This window comes from Danio rerio, chromosome 8, assembly GCF_052040795.2.
Source record: "Danio rerio strain M-AB ecotype USA chromosome 8, GRCz13ab, whole genome shotgun sequence".
Lineage (NCBI taxonomy): Eukaryota > Metazoa > Chordata > Actinopteri > Cypriniformes > Danionidae > Danio > Danio rerio.
The window spans coordinates 11,122,200-11,139,406 of NC_141028.1; the positions used below are offsets into that span (position 1 = coordinate 11,122,200).

The following is a 17,207-nucleotide window of genomic DNA, read 5'->3' on the forward strand; positions in this document are numbered from 1 at the left end:
TGCCTGGCCTGATGAGTCTCGATTTCTGGGACATTCAGATAATAGAGTCATAATTTGGTGTCAACAACATGAAAGAATGGATCCATCCTGCCTTGTATCAACGGTTCAGGCTGATGGTGGTGTAATGATGTAGGGGTATTTTCTTGGCACACTTTGTGTCATCGCCACGGACTACCTGAGTATTGTATTTATATATTTATAATTTATATATATATATATATATATTTTTTTTTTACAATTTGATTTTCATTTTTAACTTTAATTTATTTTATCTCTTCAATTTTCCCTTTTTACAACGTTTTAAACTTTCTGTTAAAATGCTTTTTTACAGGCTAACAAGTTAACTTTAACTCTGTGTGTGTGTGTGTGTGTGTGTGTGTGTGTGTGTGTGTGTGTGTGTGTGTATAAAATTTCATTTTAATTTGTACTTTCATTTATTCTTTGTCTTTAATTAAAACAAATAAATAATTTCTACTATGTAAAGTTTTTTTTTTTTAGACCAGCAAGTCTTCTTTACAAGCCTAGTTGTGGCCTAGAAAAACCTGCTGGTCTTCTCATCCAGGATCTGACATCATCATACAATTTTTATCATGTAAGCAGATGTTCCCCCAGTATAATCGCCGCGCAGCTCGCTAACAATCACAACCAGCAATGCATCATGTTTCTTGGCACGCATTTGAGGCCGTTCCATGTGCTCCTGTGATTTCATGTGGAAACGACACATTTCACTTCCTCCAAACTCAAAGTGTATCCCGCACAGATGTCGAGGGACGCAGATGTGAACATCCGGTTAAGAGCTGAAGGGAAAACTGCTCACCTGACGAACAGACACTCCTCCTGGGCCAAAAACACAGTCACAGCGCTGCCGGCGTCCAGATGTCGGCCTGAGATGGTCAGCCTCGTCCCGCCGGACACTGGGCCTTTCTCAGGACGCACTCGACTGAAGCTCGGCATCTATAGGGACGAGAGGAACCAACAGATGGAGACGTTCAACGCACAAGCAATCATTCTGCTGCTACATGAGGAGAAATCACACTCGGTTTCATAATTACACTGCATAGTACACTGTAAAAAATGCTGGGTTCGACACAATCCCTTCATGTTGTCCATATGCAAATCAATAGAGTTAACAATGTATTAAGCTGATTGAACATGAAAAAATTAAGCTGTCCCCCCCAAAAACCCTCAATAATTATGTTGTTTCAAATCCCTTTAAATAAGTAGTTTGAACAAGCAGCAAACATATTTTTGAGTCTAGAGTAAAAGGTAAATAAACAAATAAACAAAACACACAAACAAGCTATGTTTAGACAATAATTGTGCTGTCATTAAATGAAATATGTTTATTTTTAAATATTCATCAAAATATTTTTCAATAGCATATTTTTGGCAAAAGTGGAATCTTTATTTAAAGTATTTAAACAAAATAATAATATCTTTTAATGCAACTTAAAATAGCTTAACTGTGTTTCAACGCAATTGTTTAAAGAATTTGTAGTTATAAATGATTAGAATATTACCCTATTTTTTTTTTAATCAATGCATTTTTCTGGCTAAAATAAATAACACAATGAAGAAAAAGTTTTCATTAATAAAAATGAATACAGTTTAGAAAGTTGAGGCCAGTTGAAGCCAGCTTCCAGCCTCCACTGCTGAGACTGCAGCTCTGCACAAGACTTTTGGTCAGTGGAGAAATTAAAATGGTCGAGCCGAACTTAGTCTGGTTCTCTCAAGGTTTTTTTTCTTGAATCTCCTATTGGTTAAGTTTTTTTTTCCCTCTCCGCTGTCGCCACTAGCTTGCATGGTTCAGGATCTGAAAAGCTACTCATTGATTAATTTGTTCTTCAGTGTTTGGACTCTCAATAATGACTTCAAACCACACTGAACTGAACTAAACTGAACTGAACTTAAACACTAAAAACTGAACTACCCTGATCCAGTTACTATGACAATTTATGTGAAGCTGCTTTGACACAATATACATTGTAAAAGCGCAATACAAATAAAGCTGAATTGAATTGAAACATATTTCAAACCTCTAATTCGGAAGTGATTAAATATCAAAATATTTATCAAACCATAAATTAAATTAATATAAACTTTATTAGATAAATGCCTTGAGATTTCCAAATACCAATAAGTTACATTTTGATAATAATTGTGGAGCCATTAAATGAAATATACTTATTTTGAAATATTCATCAAAATAATTTTTGCATTATATACATACAAACATATATATTTCTATATACACATATATAATTGTTTTTTATATCCACGCATTCACCTTGTGCACACACTGCACAGCAAAGGAGCGTGGCCAGAGGCACTGTAATGGTAAACCAGAGAAAGCTTAAAGGCTTTCTAAATGCTGCTATTTCCACAGAGCTTCTTCTGTCTTTGTATTTGGGCTTCCAAAGGACACGACACAAAGACAGAAGTGCTTACAGTTTAATTTTAATTATGTTCAGAATAAAATTAAAAATGCATATAGCTCTAGCATTTGACAAAGGAGAACTTCCAGAATCTCTCCCAGTTCAGTGCAGTATTTGGTAAAACTCCTTCAACAAACGAAGCTTTGGATTGTGAGCCACAACCTGTAAGTATTTCTATTTGTTAAAATTGATCATCTACAGGAACAGTTTCTAGCGTTAACGGTATGCTGTAGCAAGAATGTAAACAAAAGGAAATGCTGTTTGGCACCGTTAACAATTTAGCTACAAATACATATTTATCAGTCAAATTGATGTAAACAGCAACAATCTTCAGCAGCGCAGGCAGTGTGTCTCTCTATGTGGCCGCTTTCCGTGCATTCTACATCTTAAATTATAAACTCGCAAAAAAATATGAGGACGTTTTATATTACTTACACATGCTTATTCCGAATATATGTGAAAGACACTTAGATTTTATTTTAGAGAGCAGGCGTGAGCTGTGTGGTCTTCATTTCTGTCTCATTCAGGCAGCTAACGTTGCTAACAGCTGCTCTGAGCCTCTGACTGGACTGTTTACACAGAACAAAAGCATGCGCATGTAGGGAAGTGACGTGGAGCCAATCTGCGAATCACAGCACATTATGCTAAGACCGATCAGAGCCTCTTGGAGGGTGGGCATTTCAAAGGAAATAGGAAATATGACAGTGTTTTCATGTTAGCTGAGTAGCTGTATATAATCAAAATAAGATATATGAAAAAAATTACGTGAATTTCTACAAGTGAAGCATGAGCACACATTGCTTTGCATCTAATAAACATAACCAAGTCTTAAAAATAAACTGTGGATCAGCCCTTTAAAAAACGTAATCACAGGGGGTGAATACTTTTGATATATTTAAAATCATATAAAATATAGACTGCTGGTTGTGCAAACTCTAGAGGGAGGAGAGGAACAGATGGAGAGACTCAGACCCTCCTGTTTTCCTCATTCTGCTTCTCCACGCAGAGATTACACTCATCACACTAATAGAAATGTCCTGCATGCTCTTGCCGTCCGCGGGGCTCGTTTGTTTGGGCGCAGGGCCTGTCAGGCGCCGTCCTCTCGCTCTAATTAGTTGCATACCTGTGTAATTGCTCGGAGTGCGTGTTTTCATTTGCTTTACCCTTCTGCACGACTGAAGCCGCCTGGACGCTATCGATTAAATGCTGAGGGAATCCGGGCAGGGTCATCCATTTTTATACGTGTGTGAGTGTGTGTGTGTGTAGCTCCTGGGCTCTGGATAATAGACTAATGCTCTATTCCTGCTGGGCTGCACTTAAAACTCAGCGGGAAGAGAAGGAGGCGATGGTGATTGTGTAGTTTTTTTTTTACACCTGCTTTCCCTCAATTACAGGATCACATGAGAGCCATCCTGATTGGCTGTCAGGATGCAAAAGTAGGAAACCTGACGATTGATTGGCTTCTGGTGTGAAATCCGATTGGCTGAGTCTCAGAAGATGGATATGTATTGATTAGCTAAGCGTAAATCACAATAAACAAAACGTTAGCGGCGATAAGGGAATCAATGTGAAAAGAATAATTAATATATAAAGGATTTGTAGAAAATCGACTTTATGAGGAGTAAGAGGACAGTTTGTGCATGAAGACGCCTGGAAATTGCTTGAAGGAGTATATTGAAATTTAAAGAAAAATTTAATTGAGTTGAAATAATCAGAGTGTGTTTAATAACGTTACAATACTTATGCTTATTTGGCAGGAAATTGATTTTTTAATAAACAAATGAATTAATAAATAAACATTTAAATACATTTTTATGTATACATTTTATAACTTTTTACTTTATTTAACAAAGACAGCTCTTGAGTCAGTATGTTCAAAAATATGAAACTGAAAAATATGAAATATGAAAAAATATGAAAAGTGAAATATATTGAAAGTTAACATTGTCTTTTTTCATTCTTTTAAAACCTTATATGTTTTAAAATAATTTTTATATGTTTTTTAATCATTTATACTTTGTTGTTTTTATTTTCTTTTACTTGTTTCTTTTATTCCTGTTTATATAAAAATGCACTTTGAAATACCATTGTGTATGACATGTGGTATAAAAATAAACTTGCCTTGCCTAATAGTGAGGAAAAAAAACAAACAAGGTCAATAAACAAATCTTTAAAATAAATTATAAAGATAAATAAAAAACATCATAATAAACATAAATAAAAATTCTAAAGCTTAATAAAGACAATTAAAAAAATTTAACCCTTTTATTATATCAAATTTTTATTTGTTTATCTAAGGCACAAGTTCTTAAGACAGTTAAAATATATTATACAAACGTGAAATATATTGAAATTGAAAAATGTAAAAACAATAAGAAGAAAAACAAGCATAAATAAATAAACTAAACTTAAAAACCAATAGTAAAGATAAAAAACATAATAACATAATAAAAACATTATAAAGATAAATTATATATATTTATATATTATATATAATTAAAACACTTTCTTTTGGCAGTTGGAATAAACAATTGGGATCCAGAGTGTGTTTAATAACATTACACTGCTTATATAATTTATTTAAAAAAAAAATTTAGGTATAAATTTTAGAACTTTTTATTTTATTTAACTAAGGCCTAAGCCCTAAAGATAAAATAAGTATGTAAAATATGTAAATAAACATTCAAATATATGAAACAAAAGTGAAAAATATTGAAACTGAATGAGGTAAAAACAACAAGAAAAAAAGCATAAATAATTAGTAAACTTAATAAAGATAAATAAAATATCATCATAACAAGAAAAACAACATATCGGATAAATAAAATGATTAAAACTGACGAAAAAATAAATAAATCATAGAGAATGTTAATGAGTGCATTTGATAATGTTACAATGATTCTTTTTATTTGGCAGAAACTGAATTTTTAAGTAAAAAAATAATTAAATAATTAACCAGCTACATGTGTATGTGTGTGTGAATGTATATACATACAGACAGTAAAAAATAAGTAAACAAGAGTGAAATACTTAATTTAATAATGTAAAAACAAAGAGAGAAAAAACAAGTCTAAACAAACAAATCTTAAAAATAAAAAATAAAGATAAATAAAAAACATTATAATAAAGATAAATAAAAATTATAAAGCTGAATAAAGATGATTAAAATTGGTAAAAACCATAGTAAAAAATTATTTTAATTAAATAATGAATTGAATTTTGATAAATAAAATGTAAAAATATTTTCTTTTGGTAGTTGGGATAAACAGTTGGCACCCAGAGTGTGTTTAACAATGTTACAATGCTTATTTTTAAGTGGCAGAAACTGAATTTTTAAGTCAACAAATTAATAAAGAAATATAATATATACATTGTTTCTTTTAGGTATAGATCTTATATTAAAATATTTTAAAATCCTTTTTTTCATAAACTTTTTAATTTATTCAAATAACGCATAAGCTCTTAAACCAGTACAAAAATGTAAATAAAAGTTAAAATATATGAAAAGTAAAATATATTGAAAGTATAAAATAATGTAAAAACAAAAAGAAGGAAAACAAGCATAAATGAACAAATTTTAAAAACAAACTTTAAAACTAAACTACACAATATCAGACGTACCACAAAGGAGTAAGTCTGTGTGGATTGAGTCCTGTACTCAGCGCTGCAGTCTCCGATACACAGCTCCACCGGACCTCCAGGAGGACTGGACATCAGGGACTCCTCCATATCACACACAATCCTGCATCAACAGCATTCACATTCACCAAAAGCAGTGCTTATATTGCTAAACAATCATTTGTGACATATATTTCATCAGAAACTTTAGTTTTAATGCTTTGAACGTTTCAGTTGAATGACAAAAATGTACACTGAATGCAGACGAAAGCAAAATAGGGAGGGACAATCTGGTGAAAAACCCAGAGTTACTATGCTAATCTACCCGATCGGATGCAAGCTAAATTCTGCCTCAGTTCTCATTATTTAAATGTTCAAAGAAAATGGCATGTAAAAAAAAAAAAATATATATATATATATATATATAAAAAGAGAGTAAAACATGTACTGGATTTAAACTAAATGCTTTAGTTAGAATTCACTACATTTCATGTATGGAAAATAATATTGAAAGATTGAAGTATTCTGAACAATATTTACCTGTATTACTAGTCCTGGACAAAGATTATTCATTCATTCATTTTCCTTCGGCATAGTCCCTTTATTAATCAGGGCTTTATTCATCATTCGCCACAGCGGAATGAACTGCCAACTTATTCATCGTTTGTTTTACGCAGTGAATGCCCTTCCAGCTGCAACCCACTACTAGGAAACATCCATACAAACTCATTCACAAACATACACTATGGCCAATTTAGCTTATTCAATTCACCTATAGCGCATGTGTTTCGACTGTGGGGGAAACTGGAGCACCCGGAGGAAACCCACACCAACACAGGGAGAACATGCAAACTTATATATGTGTGTGTGTTATATATAAGTGTTGTCAAAAATATTGTTATATCCATAAATATCGATAAGAAATATTTCAAATGATACAATATTATATTATAATATATAATATAATAATAATAATAATAATAATAATAATAATAATAATAATAATAATAATAATAATAATAATAATAATAATAATTGAACACATTCGTTTTAATCAGAAATTAAGATGAGATTGCGCTAATTAATTTTTTTTTTACTTTACTTAAGGACTGCTGATGTAACGAAAATGGTATGGAATATCGATATTATTCAAGGTATTGTATCAAAGTAGAAAATTTTAGTATCTTGACAAGACTATTATACTGTATTTATTTGGTTTGTATTTTCCAGTACTGGGTTGCGGTTGGAAGTGCATAAGCTGCATAAAATATACAGTTGAAGTCAGAATTATTGGCCCCCCTGAATTATTGGCGCCTCTGTTTATTTTCTTCCACAATTTCTGTTTAGTGAAGAGCAGATTTTTTTAAAACATATTTCAAAACACAATAGTTTTAATAACTCATCTCTAATAACTGATTTCTTTTATCTTTGCCATGATGACAGTACATAATATTTGACTAGATATTTTCCAACACACTTCTATACAGCTTAAAGTGACATTTAAAGGCTTAACTAGGTTAATTAGGTTAACTAGGCAGGTTAGGGTAATTCGGCAAGTTATTGTATAACGATGGTTTGTTCTGTAGATTATAGAAAAAATATATAGCCTAAAGGGGCTAATAATTTTGACCTTAAAATTGTGTTTAAAAAATTAAAAAAGCCAAAATAAAATAAATAAAACTTTCTCCGTAAGAAAAAATATTATCAGACATACTGTGAAAATGTCCTTACGCTGTTAAACATCATTTGGGAAATATTTGAAAAAGACTAAAAAATTAAATGGGGGGCTAATAATTCTGACTTCAACCGTACGTTGGAATAGTCTGCGGTTCATTCTGCGGTGGCACCTAAATTAGGGACTTAGCCAAAAGAAAATGAATGACGAATGAATATAATATGTATATTTGAAGATGTTTATCTTCATCTATATTTAGATGCAAAATCTCTAAATGTCATCTGAAATTTTCCTCTACAATTTCCATTTTTATCAGGCTCCTGTGTGTATGTTCAGTAATATCATTTTTATGGCAGAGAATAAGTCTTTTTTCTTATCCTTAAAGTGAAATATCTCAACATAAACAAAAGGAGGCTGAAAAAAATTTTCAGTTTTGATGGAAATTTCAGACATCACTTAGAGGTTTTTACATTTGAACTCTTCATATGATACACAAAACAATTTTGTTACTTAGATATTTTGAGTATATATATACTAATTACTTACAGCACTAATTAAATGAAAAGTGTTTTTACAGTACGTTACATCTAGACCAGTGGTTCTCAAACTTTTTTCACCAAGTACCACTTTAGAAAAAAATTGTCTCTCCAAGTACCACCTTACGATGCTATTTTTTAACCAGTATTAAAAAATAGCGTCATAGGCCTAATTAAGCAGCTAAAGGTGTGCACAGTTTAAAAACGATGCAGATTAATTCCTATTATTAAGAATATGTATTATTATCAGTCACTTTAAACATTTGAAATAGTCTGAACATTAACTGTGCTTGCAGATTAAAAAAAAAGTTTTTGTTAAAATGTGCTTTTAAAAGTTCATTAAAAATGGCGTTGTTCTTAAAAAGTAAAAAGAAAACTGCTGTACTTAAATCTAAAGTATTCATTGTAGCCTATTCATCAAAAGCTGGAGATGTTGCTTTTACCTTATAAATATAGGCTATATGTCACATTCCTACACTTTCAGACAAATCTTGAAATATATGTTAAATGTACATATGACAGGGTTCATACAGGCACAGCCTAATGAAAAATCAATTACAGCACCTATTTTTTTTTTCAAGACTGACATGTATTGAAGACCTGAAAAGTATTCTCAGCAACCCATAAAACATTGCATAGGAATAGATACAAATAAAAAACATAAAAAAATAATATTTATTAATCATATATTAATAATATAATAAACCTGCACTAAATGCTTGTGAAATCTTTTTTGTACTCAAGTAAAAATACTATTACACTGCTAAAATAACACAAATTTTAGTAAATAATATTAATATTAGGTAAAAGTACAAAGTACTCTTTTAAAAAGTACTAGTTGGTTACTTTTGGAAAAAAAAGAAAATCTGATTTTCATTATGAAATCACTTTTTTACGTGGAAACCTGATTGAATGGTTTAATTGCTTAAATCCCAAAGCTACATGTAAAGGAATTTGCACTAACAAAGAAAGTATGGTCGATTTTTCCTTTTCATGACTCTTATGCTTTAAGAGCCTTATTGTTAATTTTGATAAATAAACAATAAGTAACAACGGATTGCTTTGACCTGTAATGATTTAAGACAGATCAGAATACAGCTTAATGTATAAATCACATAAATACCTCATCCAGAAACATTTCCAGCATAATTATTTTGTCTTAAAGAAAAAAAATTAAAAAATACACCTTTGCTAAAAGTAAGTTTCACTTCACAACACAGCCAAATAAGAAGACCATTAGCATTGTCATCGATCATGTATCAATCTATTTCTAAATACTTAATAACTTTGAATACTTTTGACTAAATTTAGTCAAGGAACAAAGATAAATAATGTCTACTTTAATAGAGGAAAGATCGCGATTGTATTCAATCTGAGCACACAAGCGATCCTGAGAGGACTTGCAGTTCATTTGAAAAAAAAGCCTATTTAAGAGCTCGCATATCTGTTTTAGCGATTTGCGTACATTAATGTGCTCTCGTGTTAAAATAAAGCACTCGCCACATTTGTAGAAATGAGTTATTGCGCAATACCTCCATTCCCGCGCCGCCATTCAGAATGTATTTAGAGGAGTGACAGGTCAGAGGCGAGAGACTGGCTGTCGGAGAGCGAAACGTGTTTGTAGATCATCAAAAAGACAGGAAATATGTCCGCGGTTTAATTACTCTGCTAGACATCTCTATAGTGAAAACATCCGAGAAGCATTAAACCAACAAAACATTTGTTTTTAAGTTGTTTTTTCTGTCTCTGCAACACAGAAAGCATTTGTCCCGCCCTTACGTTTCACGCAACTAGACAAGGTCGACTGTGATTGGCCATTTTTCATGTCAGTCAAATCACGCTTCAGAATCAATTCTTAAACTTCGGGAAATGATTTATAACAGCTTATGACACAAAGCACTAAAGTAAACATTCTAAGCACAGCGTTGTGATCGTACGCTTCACAAAACAGCCAATGCTGATCACATCGATGTTATATTACGCTTTAAAGGATTAAAAGTGTTAATTGTTTCTTTCATTGTTCAGCGGTTCCTCCGCGTACCACTAGGAGGAAGCCCGCGTACCACTAGTGGTACGCGTACCACAGTTTGAGAACCACTGATCTAGACAGTTAAATCTGTGTATCCGTAGTTCAAAACGTCATATCAATCCGGTTTATAAGAGTATTATGATTTTAGTTGATTAGTAGATCCCGCTGACTAAAATCTTTTAAAATTCAATCTAAACGTAGACTACAATGCTTCAGAAGACTAAAACTAGCTTTTAATTTTAGTCGAAAGGCTGATGCTCAAACTAAATTACAATTTGGCTGTCAGAATGAAGTCTGATGAGAATGTGTGGTGTTTCCCATAATGCACCTCTCAGCGCTGATGTATTCAGCTGCAGCAGGGTTACAGCGAACTCCAGCCACACGCACGTGAGTGATTTCTCGAACCTGCAGCCCCAGATTCTCCCCTTCAATGGTGACGCGTGTGCCTCCTTCTTTCGGGCCCGTCAGAGGACGAATCTACAGGAGAGACAGAAGCAGACGCTGTAGGTCAACACACACACATGCAGAGGTGTAAGCTGGGAGATCTTACATGCAGGTGGACAGTGGTGTTTTTAATAGGAGACATCTTAGACACCAATAACTTTCATGTCATACGTAAAGTCTGACTCTTTTGAGAAGTTTAGAGAAGAAAAATGAGTATAAAAAAAGTTAATAAAAACCTATAGGATAATTGCAGGAAAAATGGATAGATTTCAATTCTAAATACTGTAAGATATTTTTGTTAAAAAATGTTGTAATTAGAAAGAATTGTATAAACTATGATGAAGGTAAATAATATAAATAAAATGATAGTTGAAAACGATATATATTTTTAATTTATTTTTTTACATAAATAAAAAATGCTAAATGAAAAACTAATAATGATGAACATTGTCAATAATAAAAATAATATCAATATAACACAATAAAAATAACAATAACAATAATAATAATAACAACAATAATATAACACAATAATAATAATAATAATAATAATAATAAATCAAAATTATAAAGCTGAATAAAGATTGCTAAATATATAAAATCTGTAAAAATAAATAAAACCATTGTGAATGTTGATTTTAATTAATCACTTTTATTAATTTTATAATTTTAATTTTGGCAGTTGGGATAAGCTATATAAAAACAAACAAAGAAAAATAAATAAATCCAAATTTATTTCTGGATAAACTGTGCACAGTTCAGTACGTATGTGCACCACATAAATAAAACTTACCAAAAAATAGAACAAACAAAAAACAGACAAACACAAACAAATAAATTAATTAATTAATAAATAAATAAATACATTTTAAAAAAACACTTGCCGTTAATTTGTATGACGCTTGAGGACTTTGATGTTTGCAGACTGTTATCTATGTGTTTCTTATGTTAAAACCACAAAAGGGAAAAATAGTGTTGGGATGTTTGTTTGTATATTGTATATTTGTTTGATTGTTTAATTGTTTTGTGCAAATTTATAAAATAAATAAATAAATAAATAGACAGATAAATAAGTAAATAAATAAATGTTACACTTTACAATAAAGTTTCATTAGTTAATGTATTTACTAACATGAACTAAGAATAAACAATACGCGTAGATGGTTTATTATCAAAGCTAAGCATTTACTAATGCATTATTAAAATATAAATTCATGTTTGTTAGCATTAGTTAATGCACCGCAAGTTAATGTGAAGTATCAATTAATAAATTTATTTTCATTAAAATAACATTAACTAACATGAACAAATACTGTAATAAAAATTGTTTGTTCATGTTAGTAAGTGTATTAACCAACGTTAACTAATACAACCTTAGTGTAAAGTGTGAAAAATAAAGAAATTTTCATAAATTAATATTTAAATTGTGAAAAATGTATTAGTGAATAGTATTAAAAATAACAACAACCCAAAAACCATCAATAACTACTCAGAATCAATCAGAAATACCACATTATGGAAGTAGTGCTGGGCTGATAAATGATATTATAAAATCACGATAAAGTTGATGTCAATAACAATGATAAGCTCTGGAGTTTTTTTTTTACTCTATATTGATCTAAAAGCCAATCATTGAGCAGCAATGTGCAACAATGGGAATCTAGAAGTGTGTTGATATTAGAGATGCACCATCGAAAATAAATTGGCCAAAAATATGTTACACCTTTTAATGGCTAAATTTTGTGGCTTCCTTTATTGTTGGGGTACTCTTTAAAATTTTGAAGTATTAAAAACTTATATAGGAATATATATCGTTATCTTCAATAAGGAAAATAGTTATCGAGATAGCATTTTTGCCATATCGCCCAGCCCTATAGATGGAAGTAACTGCAATGGTTTTAGCAAGAATATTGCATGATGACTTGAACATGTTTTAGTAAAAGTTCATCTCTAAACAACCCAAAAATGGACAGCTCTGCAATGGCTCTTATATGAGACATATGAATGTGTTTGTTTTCACCTTGGTAATGCGCGGATGGCTGCAGCGAATGTTGCGTCGTCCCTGATGCATCCAGTTGTGTTCGGCTGATGGACAGTGTTGCTTTAGGAGACACTTCTTATCGGCCAAACACCAGCCACACTCAAATGTGCTGTCAGCCTTCAGACATAGTCCACAGCTGTCCCTCTGAGCCTCACACTTATACAGGAGAGCTACACACACACACACACACGCACACGCACACGCACACACACACACACACACACACACACACACACACACACACACACACACACACACACACACACACACACACACAAACACACATACACAAACACAGAGAGAGAATGAGGCAACATTTACACTACAGCATTTTTGTTTTAGCATCAAGTCCGCGTCAAACAACTAGCGCAAACGAAAACCAACTGTTGTTGGCTTGCATCGGCTTGCATCTGGTCCCAAACCAAATGAGTCTACATTATAGACTGTAAAAAATAAGGTCGTAGTATTCACAACGTCACTCGTAGGTTTCTAAAAAGCGCAAATGAAGTTACACGTGTGCAGGGCCAACCGTCGACATTTTGTTCGCGTGTCATCGCACTGACTGCGGGTAACTGAAAATGGGAGGCAGGGCATGGGCAGAGCAACGGATGCCTGCTACATTTTGCATAGATGGGTTTTTCTGGGAGAAACGCTTAATACTTCATTACCTGTGATTGGTTTGTGTTCTGACCACTTGTGCTTGGTTGTGTACTGCGTCAATAAACAGTTTGGTCTTTTTTAAAACGTTTGTAATACATTGAGCCACTAAGCATTGTTCTTGTGACATTTTTTTAAACGCATCTTATCTCCAAATAGTTTAAAACTAGTCTGTATTATGTAGTAAATGCAAGACTATTTATGAAATCCAGGCATTATGACATTTCAGACGACTGTTCTATAGCCTACAGTTAATCTATCTGTTAGATTCTGGAATGCATTAGAGTTCTAAAGAAAATTATAAATGATAAATTAATTATCTTAAAGGTGCCCCATAATGAAAATCTGAGTATACCAAGGCATAGTAGAATAATAAAATATCAGTATATGGAAATGGGCATACTGTGAGCCTCAGACACCGTTTCCTCATTTTCATTTAAATTCCACATGTAAAACCTCGGTGGACCATAGGCCAATCAGAGAACAAAACAAACTGTGATGAGACTCACGAGTCACACCCTCTGCATTTGCATGTATGCATACTTTAGGTCATTCATCCGGACCTGACGAGCAGCTGACATCAGCAAGAAATCACGACTCATTTGCAACTCTGAGATCATAAAAAAGCTCTGAGATCATTAAAAGGCACGCCTCAGGCTAAATTTGATAGGCCAAATGTTTTCTAGCGATACAACAGTGATAACTTTCCACCCTTAGTTATTTTAAATGTATAAGTCACCTACTGACTTTTATTTTGAAAATATGAGCCCCAAATTATTTACTGTGCGTTACTGGGCAACGGCAGCACGAGGAATGTTTCAAACTGGCCTCAGGACGCAAAGATTGCAAGATGTACAGATTACACATTTATTCCGCTCCACTCTGAAGAGGCGTAAGGTATGTTTAGTGACATCTTTTGTGAATTGATCATGTTTTTTGTGAAATATGACACTTATGTTTCAACAAACACATGTATACAGCTGAATCTTGTCAAATCACACCACTGTCATGTGTTCATGCAGATGTCGACATTTATTTCTGGGTGTTTTCTTTGACTATAGCAAAACACAACATCCTAAAACACAATACATCTCTATGACTCTCTTTATCCACAACAGATCTGGGGCCTCATGTACGAAGACTTGCATGGAAATCTTACTAAAACATTGCGTACGCACAAAGCTGTAAATGTGCGTACGCATAAAAAAATTCAGATGTATGAAACACTGCGTACGCCGAATCTCACGCATATTCTTTTGTACATGCGAATGAACGTGAAACTGAGCGCAACATGCACGAGCACAAAACCCCTCCCTGCCTCCTCCCCCGTATGAATATGCTAATGACTATGCTAATGGAAAAACCCAACGAAAAAGCAATGGCAAAATCAAGCAAAAAGAGAAACTTTGAACAGAATGTGAATTGGAGGTGCTGCTTTCGGAGGTAGACCGGAGAAAAGCGGTGTTATTTGCAAGTTTGTTCTCTGGAATTAACAACAAAAGAAAAAAAATAGAGTGGGAGAGTTTAGCTGATGCGGTTAAAACATGTTGGGTCTGAACATCGCACTGAGTGCATTAAAAAAAGAAATAGTGTGGTTTATATCTATAAAATGTTGCAGCACCCTTAGCAGTCTCAGTGGCGCACCTCGTAAGACGCATGTGATCATGTATTGACACGTTCGAGCATAAACTCGGCTCGAATCCAGCGTCTGATGAACTCTTTCTTCTTTTTCCCCCGCTACATATCAGATTTTGCCCACTATTTATCACGAGAAGACAAGTAGGAATCATCAATAAGTTTGTGCATCATATTTTATTTGCACATTTATTGAATGGAAATGTTTCTGATTCACGCTTGCAAATTCATCTTCAGATAGTGTCTTTATAGCAATGTGCGTGCAGTAGATTGCTCAGATTACATTGGGAAAACAGGTGACTGCTGCAAATTGTGCTTTAATGTTTAGCTGGTCAACTGTATGGTATGGAAACCTTACATACCTACTAGATGAACCCGTCTCATACAGCTGCCATTGCAAGGCTCAGACACTTTGTAGAGAGGAATGTAACACAACTGCCTCTAGGAGTCGCCAATGGAAATAAAACAGACACGCACAAAAAATGTGCATACGCCAGCCAGAAAACTGCCGTGAAGCTGCGCACATTCCCACGTTCAGTTCATCGTTAGTAAATCCAAACGTGAGCGATTCTGAGCGTGAAACCTGGCGTACGCAAAGTTTTTGTGCGTACGCAGCATTGATACATGAGGCCCCTGGTGAGCAAAACAGGTTACAGTTACTCTGATTGCAGTTATATTTGTCTGTGTTTAGTGTACATCACGCTGTGTGTGTGAAAATTCACAAAACGAACCATATATGGTCAATAATGGACCTTCTGATTCTAGGGGTATTTTATTGATTAATAAATTAGCTTAAAGTTTCTGGAGATTTTTTTTTTAACTTACCGAAGCCATAAACTTACTATGCAGATATCAGAGAACAATTTAACTTCTTAAACCAATGTAGTGTACGGCACCTTTAAATAAAACAAGTACATTCATATATAAAAGTATTTAAGAATTTCACTCACACTGGGGAAATGGAGGGGACTTAAATGGTTTTTGTGAGCAAAATTAAGTGCACAGCATGCCATATCATCTGATAATTGTAAAACAATGATCTCAAAATGGAATTGACTGTAAAGCCACATAAAATAAAACAAAAGTATGATGAATAGGCTGAGTTCAGCAGCTGATCAGCCAGAATCAGCTGAGTGATGAGACCTAGCTGTCACTCAAGTGGCCACGCCTTTAATTATAAAGACTTATTAGAAATTAAACAGATGAGTTGCAAAAAAAAAATCACCCCCTCACAATTGTCATGAAGTGGAATATTAGCTATTTACACCAAAATCTTTTTGTACCAGGCTGTAAACAGCTTTTTTCTGCTGTAAAGTTGGCCATTTTAACATTGGGATCAATAGAAATGTGCTCTATTCTGAAGCCAGCAGCCTAGAGGAATTGTGATGAATCGCAGTTTCAGTTAATTCCATATAGGCTTCACACGAGAGAGCGAGATGTTGCCGATTGGTCTACACTAAACACAACCTCAGAATTTCCTAATTATAACAGAGTCTGCAGCATTTACAAAAGTCTCTATTTTTCGAGGGTCAAACACTGAAGTAGTGTTGACTGCAGGTGTACCTGTTGATAATACGGTTTAAATGAAAACGCGCTAGTGTAACGTAGCCTGAAAACACAGCCGTCCGCTTGGCTAGCCAGTTAAACGCAGGCCATGTTTGGAGTGGTGCCAGCTGTGTGGTGCCAATCGATAATTGAACTGTAAGGGGAAGGTATTGGAAGAGAAGCCCACGCCTGCATTCACTGCGCCGTGATTCATGTGCTGCCCACACACTAATAACTCTGACCCCAGGCCCAAAGCAAGCGCAAAACCAAGGGTGTCGAGGTTTACTTCTACACACTGGCTCTGTTCCAGACGCTATGAGCTCGCTCCATGTTCGGCATCTACACAGGCGGAATCTCAACACAAAAACTGCCTCATGTAAGTGAGAGTTATCCAAAACGGTGCTCACTGGGAGCAAGTTAATAGTCATGTCGTTATCTGTAAAGGGAGACTAAAGAAATGTGAATCTTTAAAAGGCCAGGATGTTATTAAGTTGGAAACTTTTTAATTTATATTTTTCAGCACAATCTAAACATATTGTAACATAAACAAGCTTATAAAGATTAAAAAATATATGGAGTAATATTTGAAAAT

General features: G+C 33.5%; 1 protein-coding gene across 2 annotated transcripts in view; it reads right to left on the bottom strand.

Moving 5' to 3' along the window:
* plxna3 (plexin A3) overlaps window positions 1-17,207 on the bottom strand; it is a 355,788-nt gene that overhangs the window by 56,392 nt on the left and 282,189 nt on the right. For both annotated transcript variants that reach the window (XM_087263713.1, NM_001098489.1), the window contains 4 exon segments: window positions 12,758-12,948; window positions 10,622-10,770; window positions 6,057-6,177; window positions 818-954 (listed from right to left, as the gene is read on the bottom strand). In XM_087263713.1, the coding sequence (XP_087119839.1) occupies window positions 818-954; window positions 6,057-6,177; window positions 10,622-10,770; window positions 12,758-12,948 (598 nt within the window).